Source organism: Mustela nigripes, chromosome 12 (genome assembly GCF_022355385.1).
Source record: "Mustela nigripes isolate SB6536 chromosome 12, MUSNIG.SB6536, whole genome shotgun sequence".
Classification (NCBI taxonomy): Eukaryota; Metazoa; Chordata; class Mammalia; order Carnivora; family Mustelidae; genus Mustela; species Mustela nigripes.
The window spans coordinates 11,191,139-11,205,257 of NC_081568.1; the positions used below are offsets into that span (position 1 = coordinate 11,191,139).

Sequence of the window (14,119 nt, forward strand, 5' to 3'; positions counted from 1 at the left end):
CAGAGGCCGGCGTTTCTGTATGTGCACAGCTGGCTGCTCGTTGCACTGTTTACTGCGATTCTAGGCCGAGTGGGAAAATCCTGTTTGTTCCTGATCATCCGTTAAAAACAGCAGGAAGGTGGAAGATGAGGACGGAGCGAGCGGGAAGAGTCTGGTCTGTCCGGGCCTTCTGGCCTCAGGAGGCCTCGTTAGGGCTAGAGATCGAGCTCCTCTTGGTTGCAGGCGTCCCAGAGGCAGGGCAGGGAAGGGCAGGTGCAGGTGGCGGGCCTGGATGTGGGGCCAAGCCGGCATCGCCTGGCATCCCCACCAGCTCCAGCGCTCGCGGGCTCGGGGCCCCAGCTGGCCCAGCCACCCCGCCGGGAAGGGCTCTTGAAGTACTCCCTGCCCCTCCCACTCTCACAGCAGCAGCAGAGGGATTCTTGCCCCCACGGACAGATCTCAACCGCAGAGGGGTGTGAAGGAGGAGGTGTCAGAAAGGGGGAGCCCTTTTGGGGTTATTCAAGTTTTTGTTGCCACCGTTTTAGGGAGAGGAGGTGACCTCTTACGAAGATGTTTTCCTTGAGGCGAATTTGCTGGCCCATGTGCTTTCATTCCTGTTTGCATTCTGATTCGCCCCTTCCCACAGACAGGAGCAGGCTAGTAAGCAGGATCCTGAAAGTGCTTGGGTGACCCGGGGTGGGGGTGGGGGTGTTGCTGTGGTGGGGGGGTGGCGAAGGGGTCGGGATGAACTTGATCGAGAGCTCTTTGATTGGAGAGTGTTCTGACTTTGGAATCGCTTCATAGTTACTTAAGTTATTTCCTGTCAGTCTGGGAAGAGGAAATTGCCAAGGTTAATCTGTTGTGACTGTTGATTTTCCAAAAATAAGTGGTTTCTCTCTGGTGACTTTTGACAGTAACTGGGTATCTCAGTCCTCCTCTTTTTTCTTTTTGAGTAAGATGCATCTCTATATAGAATGCAGAAATGGCAGGTAAATGGGCAAAATTTCCTCAAATCCGTTTATTTAAAACAGTTACCGAATGTGCACATCTACGCAGTGGCAGCGGCAGTCACAGCGAGCGGTCTCGGCGCTGTCTGTTGGTCGTGTGAGGCGGCGTCACCGGAGTCTCATTTTGCAGATGACGAAACAAGGGTGCGGAGGGACGGAGTCCTCTGTGTCCCTGCTGGGAGTCAGAAGACCAGGCAGCCCGCCCTCGGCCCTGGCTCCTTAGTCGTTGTAGTATTACCGTGACAGTTTTCTTTTCTTTTTTAAAAATGATTTTATTTATTTATTTGACAGGGAGAGACACAAGGGAGGGAACACAAACAGGGGAAACCGGAGAGGGAGAAGCAGGCTCCCGGCTGAGCAGGAGCCCGATGCGGGGCTCGATCCCAGCACCCTGGGATCGTGACCGGAGCCGAAAGCCGATGCCTCAGGGATGAGCCATCCAGGTGCTGCTGACAGTTTTCTTTTGAGCTGTGGCGCTGTGGCTTTCAGGGGTCATGCTAACAGAAGTGAGAGATGGAGACCCCTCCTCGCCCTTCATGTCTCTCCTGCCTCCCTTGGAAGGAGGTCGCCTGCAACCCTGTGCCGTCCTGTCCCTGGGCACGAGCACCTGGGCGGCAGGTGTCCTGAGGTCTGTGCTGAGCACTGCAGAGGGCCCGCAGGTGCAGGAGCTGGAGGAGTTCTAAGCCGTTTACTCGAGAGGTCCTTGTCGCATTTCCATTTGCATTTCTATAATGAGTTAACTTGGAAAAGTGTTCCTTGGTAGACATACATTGTGGCTCCGTCAGGAATGTGGCAGTCAGGGAATGGCGAAAGGAAAAGCGGATTCCCCAGTCCACAAGGCACGCGCCTCTGGGCTTGATTCCACTTGGGTTGGGAACTGCAGGACGAACCTGAAGAAATAAATGTGCAGAGAGGAGAGGCCGCCCCGCTCCCCACCAAGGCTGTGTGCCAGGGGACCCCGTGGCAGGCGGGAGGAGGCCCTGTGGCGCAGGCCCGGTTGTCACGTGTCCGTTCTGCCCTTAGCGCTTCAGCAGTGTCCCGCATGCGTTGGTGAGCGACGGTCCCACAGGTGGGGCTTCCCCACCTTTTGTGGGGGTTGTAGCCCTCTCGGAGCACTTGTGGTTCATTCCTCTAGCTGTGCGGGCGTCTGCTTACCGACTTCCCGCCACAGCTTCCGGGGACACCAGGGATGTGCCTAGCACCGGACAGTGACTTCCTTCCAGGCAGCATCCCACACTCCTTCCCGGAGGGCTCACGTCCTCAGACGCTTGGGAATTTGTGCCCTGTTCGCTTCTTCAGTGCAGATGTGTAAAACCAAAGGAGGATGAGTCCGTCGGCAGTGAAATACATTTGCATGGCACAATTTGTTTTCTCTTCAGTATATCTAAATTATTTGATTTAATAAGCACATTTAAACCAGAATTTAAAAAAAAAACAAACCCTACTTTTATATGTATATGCACAGGGGATTTGAGGTAGGGGAGGTGGAAGAGAGACAATGAGAGAATGGCAATGAGTTTCACTTGGCTCTTTGTTTTTTTACAATGGTAGGTGGCTTTTGTCAACTCTGGTAGTTTCTTTTTTTCCCCCCTCTTTTCTCTCTCTCTCTCTCTCTCTCTCTCTTTTTAAATTTATTTATTTGACAGAGAGAGATCGATCACAAGTAGGCAGAGAGAGAGAGAGAGAGAGAGAGAGAGAAGCAGGCTCCCTGCTGAGCAGAGAGCCCAATAAGGGGCTCGATCCCAGGACCCTGAGATCATGACCTGAGCCAAAGGCAGAGGCTCAACCCACTGAGCAACCCAGATGCCCCATTTATTCATTTCCTTCAATTTATAGGAATCCAATAGGAAGGTAAATGGTAGCGACCTTTTCACTAGTATGTTTTTTTTTCCCTTTTCTTGGAAATGAGGGTAAGACAGGACACCAGCCCCTGAAGTAGAAGGCACTTGAACTTTAAAATGCGGTGAGTCGTAAAGGCTGAGCTGCCCTCCATGGTCTAATTGTAAAAGAGGTCACATTGTCTGTGCCCAGAGTGGGCCTGGCCCTTCCCGTTACCTGTCCTCAGCAGGCAAATCTCGTTATGACAAATAGAAGGATTGGGAAGAAAAATTCAAACTTTAGCTTGTATACAAATTTAACCTGAAAACAAGTCACAAAGCGCTAGGTTTCTTATTGTTGTTTTGTTTTTTTGAGTCGTCCTCACATACTGGCGACAGAATTGCTTCTCCTAGGGTGCTCATACTGTTCGAGGCTCTCGTCCGTTGTTGGTCAGTAGCCATCTGAAGGTCAGAAGGTAGCTTGTTCTGGTTTGTGTTCTCAAGCATCAGATGTATCACAATGTATTTTAGACGTGTTTGTGATCTGTTCAGAAAATGATGAAAAGTAAGTTGTCAAAGCAGAGTAGGGGAACGGAATGACTTAGGCACAGCAGCTGCATGTAAACAGAGTCATGCGGATCCATAATGATGGAAACATCACCATGGTCATCTTTGAACATGTTAGTTGTATTATTCACTCCCTAATCCCTAGAACAGGGGTCTGGGTCTCTATCCCTTTCAGAACGGTCCCAAACACCCTTTTTTATGTCATGGACTTAGTGTCCATGATTGATAGGAAATTTCAGGGACAAAAGCAACACTTAAAGGTGGCATCGTCTCCTCACAGCAATCTCTACATCTTGCTTAAAAATAACAGTACATGGATTTGCAAGACATTTGTCCATCTCCATCAGGCTTTTTCCATTGGTCTAAATGTGTGTTTTATTTTGTTTTAGATTACAAACTTCTTAAAATCAGTTAGGGGGAAAGTCTCTGGGGCTTAAAAGAGAGCTCTGTGTGTAAGTATGTCCTCTGTGAATGCCAAGGGGTTGAAAACACAATTCTGAGCTTCATCAGAGGATTGACTGCTAGAAAGTTCTTCCAAATTCTTTGATGTTACTAAAGATATATCTTTCTAGTGAGTTTTTGTTGAAATTAAATCTAACTGGAAATAACTTTTCAGTCCTTGGGTTAAAAATTGTTTCTGGCATTTCCTTTGGGTGATACCTTAATATAAGGATAGATGAATTAACTCAAGAGCTTTGAAGCAGAATTGGATACACAATACTTTGCTGGCTACTTTAGGAGACATTTTGATATTTTGTATACATGTGTGTATAATTTAGTGTTGCTTTTGCCTAGTTGCTTGATGTGTTTTCTATTCCCTTCATACTTGTGGTCCTTAACAAGGAAGGAGGTCAGTGACATAATGCAGGTGTTCTGGGATCGTTACTATTTGTGATATATGACACTTACAGAGGCTTAACTTGTCTTTATTGTGGCAAAGACATTGCCGTGTGAGTATCCGGTTAGGCCGCCTCAGGCTGAACTTGGCCTGCTGGTTCTGGGGGCCTGGAGACAACAAGACAGAAAGGTATGTGGTTTGGAGCTGAGTGGCATTTACTTGGCTTGCTGGTTCCCTGTTGTTCTTGTGTTTACAGAACCTCATGGTGAAGGCTCTTCGGGGTAACCTGGAGTTCTCAGGTGAAGACATGACCATGACCCCACCCGCTGCAAAGAGGCTGGTCTTCCAGGCCTGTGTTTCCTACTTCGAAACCACTTCCCTGAAGGCCTGCATTCTTTGGGTTGTTGGGGACATAAAACAAAAAGCCACTGAATGCTCTTTTCACAAATCACAGCCCGGTCTTCCCACCAGAGAAGCTTTTTATAATGAATTAAAATTTTGGTGGCCAGGGCAGAAAATACCTTTTTAATTACATTTTAAAAATCCCAAATATATAAATGTGATTTTATGCACTTGTCACTGAATATAGCAGACGCAGTAATACAGTCACGTTAGCCTCCTCAAAATGAGTGTGCAGCAGGCTGAGTGTGGCCTTGTTGCTTTCTGTGATACTTTGTGAGTATACTTTGTGATACTTTCTGTGTACTTTGCTCGGAACTCCGCGCTGTAGACTGTCCCTTAGAATGTCAGACTGCTTGGAGCGTTATGAACCACTGGGTTGCCTCGCTAGGTATGAGGCCCTTCCCGGGTGCTGTGTGCTCTGCTGCAGCCAAACTACCCTGGGAGATGAGAGGCACAAGCCTGCCTTCTGATAGGGGATGGGGCGCCCCCCCCCCCCCGGTGTTGCTTAGATAATTACCACGCCAGGTCGGGGGTCAGATCCAGCAAGACTCTGGCCAAGGAGTGGGTCTGCTTGGAGCCTTCAGGAAGGTGAAGAATGTGTGGGCCTGTGTGTGGGCAGGGGAGGGGATGCTTGAGGCAGTGGGGGAGGGAGCAGAGGCCTGTGGAACCTGTGGGAGCGGATGAGGGAAGGGGTAGTGAATGGGGGCTCAGGGGGGTGCAGGTCAGCGCGATCGGATCATGGACTTTGTACCATGTCAGGGAGTTTCAGTTTTATTTGAGGGCTCTGAGGAGCCAATGGCAAATGTTAGGGGAGTAAAATGATGAGGTGTGGGTTGCGGAGAGTGGCAGGATGGGTCAGAGGCAGTCCTGCAGCTCCTTAAGGAGACTGCTGGGGTGATCTACATGGAGAGGTAGATGCCAGCCAGTGGGGTGGGGAGCCGCGCTACTCCCGTGATGTGTGGAGCCCACAGGAGTGCATGAGAGGATGGGAGTCGGGGGGAAGCCTGGGTTTCTTGTCTTTCTGTTGGGTAGGTGGTTTGTGGGGCCAGGTACTGTGCTGGGACCCATATGATGGGGAGCAGGTTTGCGGGGCCCATGATGGCTACAGGCAGAGACGGCTGTGTCATAGGCATGCAGGTTGCCCCCATTTTCTTGATCCCTCTTGATGCCAGTGGTGGGTGTTTTCTGCTTGGCCATCAAGACCCACCATAGTCATCTCCAAGTCTGAACACTCAGGTGTTGCTTTCTCAAACAGACTGAGTGTAACACGGGTGCTCTAGTAGTTCATGTACAAGTTCCTCCCCGTCCGGCCAGAATGGCAAGTCATTGTATGCTGAACAAAGTTTCAACATCACTGATTTATACTGCGTCTCTGTAATTACACCTTTATTCTTTATAATAATCAAAAAGATCTGTACGTAAAGGAAAAGGAGAATTATAATATAGCTTTATTTTTCAAAGCCTTTTGCAAGAATGGTTTTGGTCTGCATTAAAAAATATGAAGACATAAGAATTTTTTTCTCTTCTATTTTGATAGAGGGCAAGGGTGCTAACATATATGAAATGTTTATTGTAGTGATATTAAACATGATTTCTTTTAGCTGTCAATCTTGGATGATTTATTCTACATCAAATCATTTAACAGTGACCAAACTGTATCAGTTATATCTTTGTGGTTCATTTGATAGAAACTACATTTCTAACTAGCTTTCCTGAGAGGCTGTTTCTTGATGTAAAGCAAGCCTTATTTGGAGTAGGTAGCACAGAACCATAAGCAGGTGTGTGTGTGTGTGTGTGTACATGTGGCTTGGAATGGGTGACTAGAGTCTCAGAGCACAGTGGGGGAGCTTTCCCTAGAGGTATCTCTTGATACTGTTAGAGGTACAGACAGATATATGTGTTCTTTCTTTTGGCATTTGGCAAACAACAGCATAAGGTTTCCCTGGCTGGTCCTTGGGGATACAAAGGTGAACAGCACACCTGGGCACATGGTTCTTTTTAGGTCTATGAGATTGTAGGAAGGTAGAATCCCCTTTTATGATACTACTACTTTTTTGACTATTAAGATATTCCCTTCCATTGGTCTGTTAGCTGTGGTTTTTAATTAAATTCTAATGCATAACTAATATATAATTAAATCATCAAACATTAAAAACTCATTTCATTTACATTAAAATATATGTAATAGTTCAAAAATATTTTTTGTTATGGTGTTTTGGTTGTTTTGGTTTGCCCTCTGTGTTTTGTGCTCAAGACATTAAAAAGCCAGCACCATTTTAAGTTGAAATGCCCTTAACTTCCTTGGATCAATCAAACTTACACTATTTTTTACTTCCTTAAAGAAACAGGTTATTGCTTCTAAATTTATGTGAAGTAATATATTATGCAGTCTGACAATTACTACAACCATGAAGGTTTAAGTGAAAATTGTAATACTGCACTATGAAACCCCATCTGTATTCCCGTGTGGTGGTCTGTGAGCATGCCTATAGGCTTGATATAAGTATTTAATGTGCTTCGTATGCATTTTATAAACATTATATATGTGTGGATTGTGGTTGTAGATTTACATAAAAATATGAGCATTACATTATATTTTGATTTTTTTGAGCCTTAACAAAAATGGCATTACTTGTCATTTGATTTATAACCTCCTTTCCCCCTGACCGTTTTTCATGGAGGATCCAGGCTAGTTAAAAACGCTTCCTTCCTGCACAGCGCTAGTCTGACTGCTTGCCTAGTTGAAGCCCTCGATAGCACAAACACTGCACGCCACGCACCAGCGCTCCCTGTGATCTGTGACTCATCCTGCAGGCACTGCAGAGAAAGGTGAGGGAGTCGCAACTGCGGACGGGCTGCCTGGAAAGGGTGACGTCACCCCCACTTGCGCAGGCGCAGGCGCGGTGTGGCGCCTCTGATGCAGAGATTTATCATCCTGCTCTTTGTGCTCAGGGCGCTTGTGCGCGCGCTCGTTTCCCCTAAATAAACTAATGAGTAAAATTGGGTAATTACCACCAAGACTTGGTACTAATAGTAACCCTCCAGCTTACCGGAGTGTTCCCTTTTGTTGTGGTTTCAGAATGCTGCTGTATTTATTAACACGTTATTACTGCTACAACCCGTGTTTCTGAAGGTGGAGAATTTGAGTTTTCAGTTACTCCCACTTTCGATCCTCCCATCGAGTACTGAAGTAGGGCAGCTGACAGGCAAATGAGGCCTTTGAAAATGGATGAAGGGCACAGTTTGTCTTGTGGATTGTCTTTCAAAGACAAATCCCAGGGCAGGAGGCGAGGCAGACGGTTCAGAACAAGGCATCAGTCCATCCCATTCAGCCCAAATGGTCAAGAGAGAACTGTGGTTTTTCCTAAGACTGTTTTTACCTAAAAAAAAAAAAAAAAAAAAAGAGAGAGAGAGAAAAGAAAACCCAAACCATTGACTAGTTTAATTTGACGATTACATAAAATTTCAAATTACTAATAACTGCCAGTAGTCCTGGGAGAAATAAGGGATTTAAAAAAAAAATGACCCTTTAAGAAAAATGACTTCTTAGTTTAAAAAGCTTAAATTTGATTCATTTTTACCTCATCTGACTTATTTCACCTTAATTTTTTTGACCTTTATATAAAAAATACTATCAGAATGTGCTGTACAAAAGCTTTTTCTCATTGTAAAACGATTTCCTTGGTGCTTCCCCCCCCTCCTTAAGTAAGAGAACTTCGGGGTTGTTTCTTTTCTGTTTGTTTGTTGTTGTTGTTTTTAAAATCTGATATGGAAAAGAGACCAAATGAATGAGCGTTATGGTCCGCAATGACTCAGTCCAAAAGGCATTTGTTAGCAGTAACAATACAGTACCTACTCACAGAGTCTCAGGGTAAAAAATGAGAAATTGATTTGACCAGGTGGGTGTTAGATAGCCGAAGTTTCAGACCATTGATTCAGCTAAAAGATTGTCCATTGCTGAATGCTAACTTGTGGAATATTTCTTCTCAGGGCAGAGGTTAATTTCCTTGTTATAAATATAATACATACTATTGGAGTGGCTGTTTGAAAACACTGAGCTTATATTTCATAAACCTAAAATACAAAGTGCTAAAGGAACATTGGAGTGTTTGAGTAGGGCCTCAGGGGCAAGAAACTGGAGAAGTATGTTCATTCATTCATTCATTCACTGATTCATTCATTCATCCATTCTACTGTCCTGTGTTTGTTGAGTGCCTTGTGCCTGGTCCTGTCTTAGGCATGTGGTATATGGCAGGGAAGAAAGGAAACCCATCCTCTGGTTAGCAGGACAATTTAGAGGAAGAGAGAGAAAAACTCTCCTCTTGATGGGCAACATAATGCTTGTCATTTTAAGAAATACGAGCAATTCGGAAGCAGGGGTGTAAAGTATCCCCCAGATTGACATGCTTTTGAACCAAATAGCAATTTAAAAGGTGATAATAGGGTGTGCCTGGGTGGCGTATTTGCTTAAGTGGCCGACTCTTGGTTTCAGCCCCAGTCATGATCTCAGGGTCATGGAATCGAGCGCCGTGTTGCGCTCCGTGCTCAGCATGGGCTGTGCTTGAGATTCTCGCTCTGTGCCCCTCAGCCCCTCCTCATGCTGTCTCTCCCTCTCTCAAAGAAAATTCTTAAATATAAATAAATAAAAGGTGATAACAGAATCAGTTTTGGCAAATAATATGTGAACCTTTGAGTTGGGATGTTTTTAAATGAATATATTAAATCCTCTAAATATTCAAATTTTATTTTTTGGAAAGAACAGAGATAATTACTAAGCTCCGGCTTCACGTTTATTTTAACAATGGGTAACATCTGATTTTTAACCCACACTCCTTTCTTTTCAGTATCATTCAACAGATATTAATATCAAGATGTTTGAGTAACGACAGATGTTATCATGTAGACATTCCAATCAGGTTCCTTGTAGACTTGGCTCAAAAGAGTGGTCGTTGCATGTATTTTAGAGCTCCCCTGGGAAGCATCCTCTGCACCTTCAAAGGAGCCTTGGCTGACTACATCCTTACACTCTCTCTGGTCACTATCTCCTGAAGCTAGCTGTTTGACTTAATTCACGTTGGCTTCTTTGTCTAAGGTAGCGAAACTTACTTTAAATTGTAACAAGAATCTAGTCTGCCTTTCTGTACTCTAGTTAGGCTCTGTGTAATTTAAAAAGTATCTAATTTAAGAAATGGGTAGAACTAAATGTCCTCTGACTTTGACCTCTCCTTATCATTTTTAAGCTGCTTTTCTTTTCGTGGAATTTTACGGAAAGTCTTTCTCTGGCACCACCTTTCACCTGTTAGTGCATTTTCAAAGTCTCTTGGTGGCACTTAGAGGTAAGACTGCTGCTGGCTCGTGGTCTGTGACATAAAGATGTAGTCTGAGACATCAGAATCATTGCCCCAACGTGGCATTTGCCATCCCTTTCTCTCCTCAGGAGCATGGGTGGGGGAGGGGCTGTGTGTTTATAAGGATAGTCCTGGAGCGTATCCTTTTGATCTAAAAGTTTAGACACCACGGCAAGTTCCTTTAATACACAAGATGGAACACAGTAGGAGTTGTCTTATCTGCTGTATAATCTAGACTCACTGGAATAGCACAGAAGCCATGTATTTGGATTTTTTTTTTCTTTTTGTAATAATTGCACAATCTGCTTTAATAAATCGCTCTTCGGGGCATAGAACTGAATCTGCCTTTTTGATCTGAGGATATTTCATGGCTGAGTTCTGCCTGCTTTTTATTAAAAGTTACGTGATATGTTTAATTAATTTTATGGTATGTGTACATGCTTCTTTACTTAGCCTTTTGCTTATGGGATGTATTTTTTTAAATGAAAATGAGATTAAAGATAATAGCTGGTGACTGTCATAATAGTCACAAACTCAGTCTCTTTGTGATTAGTTTCATACTTCTGCTTTTAAAAGTTTTCTATCTTAAAAGTTTTGACGATTTTAATGAAATTCCCGTCTCTTTTTCTGTGATATATTCAACAAAAAGACTAGTAAAACTGAAGACTTCATATTCTACCCTATGTTTGGACATGTATATATATCACAATAGAAATGTAACATACTCTAACACTGGTTTAACTCTGGATTTATGTGCCTTTGCTCCTCTAACAAGACTGTGAGTCTTACTTAATTGAGGGGAGAAATGCAGGAACTGATAGGCCTCAAGTAACTCTAGGTTTTGGAAACTGAAACATGGGAGTGAGTCTGTGTTTTCTGGTGGGTCAGAGGAAATTGAGATTTTTGCTGCGAGCTTGTGTTTACTTCACCTTGTTTTCATGTCCGTGAGCTGTGCATCCCGTGGGGCGGCCTGGGGCAGCTTCCGTCACCCACTCTGTAAAGGGTGGTAATAAATGGCTTTTTTCAGAGAGTCAGCTGGAATTGCTAAGAACGCTTTGGGATTGCCACGTAAGTCATGTAGTCCTCTTATGAGGGGCCGGCACTGGGCTTGGGACATTCTGCGTGCTGAGGGTTGTGTGAGACAGGGGAGACCCTCAAGTGGGGCTCGATTTCTGTGTCTGGGGCCCAGGACCGCGGTCAACGGCGGTCCTTCTCGGAGGGCTTAGCGGTGTCCTGGCCAGGATGTCTGTGGGGACAGAGAGCATGTGCAGATGGGGAAAAGCGAATGTTTTCCTAACTGGTAGCAGCAGGAGGGGGATCCTCTTTTCAAATCCCTGGAGCTTGGGATCCACAGTCAAGGCTCAATCCTTCCTTTTGTTCTGTCATTCGATTTCCTCCTCTTTGGTCCAGGTTCCCAGCACCCCTGGCCGCTTGTGGGATGTTGCGCCGTAGGTATATTTATAAGCTTGTCGTCACGAGGACCGCCGTGCTGCGCTGCCCAGTTCCTCCTTGCGTTGCCCTGCTGACACCTCTAGATCGCCCCGGGGGCACTGAGATGTAATCTGTCCTTGTGGATGCGTCCGGTGAATTACCAGCGACCGCTGACACTAGATTGCATCCATTCAAGAGCTTTGAAGGAACCTTCAGGATGAAATTGCAGAACTCTTGGCTCTTGTTTGGCCTTTTATAAATAGCCACTGTTTTTAAAAGCTTGGTGTGTTGCCAGCACAAAGCTTGGTATATTGGAAAGCAAAATGGCCCGATGATATAGAGCTGTGGGTTCTGTGTTGAGCCCTTACATGACCAGAGAGGTCATGCCGCCGTATCTTCTGGACCTTGGGGTCCTCCTCGGGATGTGTTTGCTGCTGTCTTTCTGCAGTGTCTCTGGTGATGGTCAGTATCATGGCTAATACCGTGAAAACTGGGTTCTTGGTACACAGGAGAGATTGATTTTGTCATTCTTTGCTGATCTGAATGCTGTATTGCGGGGGTGGGTTCTGTTACATCCTTCCTCAAAGTGCTAATTTTGTCGTCATTTGCTTACTCTGGCAGGCTGCTAATCTGGGGGGACTTGAGCTACGAACCCCATCTCCTGCAGTGGGCCCTAGCACGAATCTCAGTCAGACACTCTGTCTTTAGCCTGGAGCTTGCCTCCTACAAGCGAGGCTCAGGGGAGAGCCAGAGATTTGGGCCAAGATTATATACAGAATTTGGGGCTCCCCCGCTCCTTTCCACGATTCTCCTCAGCTGCTGAGGTTGCCCCAAGCTGTGTCTGGTTCTTGTGTTGGCAGCTCCATGAGGCTTAGCCTGTGCCCTGTCCTCAGGCTAAAAGCCCCACCTAGCGCTCCCAGTGCCATTCTCTTTTGCCCAAGCACGTTGCCCTGCTCTGCATCACTCTGCAGCCTTGAGACTGCTCACTTTTTAATAGGTTTCCTCTGTGGCAGGCAGGCCTGGTCCCCCAGGGGCTGCTCAGACATGTTACGGAAGACCCCAGGTCACTGAGAGAGAGCTTTCCCTGCTCTCCCAGTCCAGGTCTGCACCTTGCATTGTGTTATTACCAAGCTACCGTTCTGGAGCATTCCTTGTACTGTTTTGGCACAAACAGGAAAATAGTGATGGGGCAGTGGTCTTTTATTTTTCTTAGAGATTACTCAGCCAGTGATGATATTTTCTTGTTTTGATGAGGATGGCCAGCATCCTGAACCTAGATTTCCTGTTTGAGACCTCCGGGAGGAACATCCCGAGGCATTATTAGGAGCATGAACATTTTTGACCCCAGACTCTCATGTGGGCCTTTGCCCTGGTGAGCCAAGCCAGACACGTTCGGGCTTTGAGAATTCCTTATCTTGGATGTTGGCTTGGCCTCAATTGCTTACTTCGTGCTTCTCTTCCATGATCTATCTCTCCACTTGCCTTTGGCAATATTGGTTGTGCGGAGAGTTAGTTTCACAGTGAGAAGAGGGTCTCAGCTGCCTTCCGAAGCAGGTGGCACTGGGCCATCTTACCCCAGTAGCCAGTGACATTCCTCCAGGGGGACATGACCCAGAAAGCCTGGAAGGATAGAGCCTAAAGGGAGCTGTGGTCAGTCCCCGGCTATTTATAATCCCTGCTCTCCTCACTGCCACCGTTTATTTTTAACCACTCTGGACTCTGGGAGGAGGAGGAGGATGCCGAGTTGGAGGCGGCTTTGAGTGCCCCCTAGAGGCATCAGTGTTTAAAACATGATACTGCTGCTTTTTATGCATTCATCTACAGGATCCAGACGAAGAATTTTGAAACGCTCTGGACTGGTTTCATATCTTGTGTTTTTGGGGACCAGATCTTTATTGCTACAAGTGGCCTGGAGCCTGCTTGGTACCGGAGCCTTTGGGTCTGTGTGCAAATCCCTGTTTGACATTAAAATAGAAAATAATTCTGTGGTAATTTTTTCCTTTATAGAATTCAGATGCTTTGAAATGCTATTTCTAAAGCTGATTTAATGGGTGTGAGTAAGCTGCTGTGTTGGCACTGGATAGATGGGATAAGAAGTTTAAATGTCATTCAAGCAACCTAGTAACTCGAATTTCTCCTTATGTATTTCAGGGTTTCGAAAAAATGATGAAATGAAAGCTATGGATGTTTTGCCAATTTTAAAGGAAAAAGTTGCGTACCTTTCAGGTAAAGTTGGAACTTTCTAATCTGCTTACTGTTTCTTCTGCTTCTGATACAGTGCCAAGAATCTGAAATACCATACTAACTCACCTGCCACACACATAAAAACACTGTGTTTCAGTAGAACTTTGACTGCTTTATTCTTAAAGCATTTTCCTGAGAAAGCAGTGCCCAAAGTATTTTCTCCTAGTGGGTAGGCACAGTATAAGTCAGATGGCACTGGGGAGTAAGATATGTTTGTGCCTGTCACTTAACAGACATTTGATGTTTTTCCTCAATTAAGTAAACCAACTGATTGTTCAAAAGTTTAAAAGTCCCTCATCTGGGCGCCTGGGTGGCTCAGTCTGTTAAGTGTCTGCCTTTGGCTTAGGCCATGATCTCAGGGTCCTGAGATCGAGCCCCTGCTCAGTGGTGGGGTGGGGCAGAATCTGCTTCTCCCTTTCCCTCTGCCTGCTGCTCCTCCTGCCTGTGCTCTCTCTCTGTCAGATAAATAAATATCTTTTTTTAAAA

General features: G+C 45.5%; 1 protein-coding gene across 6 annotated transcripts in view; it reads left to right on the top strand.

Moving 5' to 3' along the window:
* TRIO (trio Rho guanine nucleotide exchange factor) overlaps nucleotides 1–14,119 on the top strand; it is a 339,733-nt gene that overhangs the window by 101,230 nt on the left and 224,384 nt on the right. For all 6 annotated transcript variants that reach the window (XM_059416916.1, XM_059416919.1, XM_059416917.1 and 3 more), the window contains exon 2: nucleotides 13,541–13,615. In XM_059416916.1, the coding sequence (XP_059272899.1) occupies nucleotides 13,541–13,615 (75 nt within the window). The remainder of the gene's footprint in view (nucleotides 1–13,540; nucleotides 13,616–14,119) is intronic.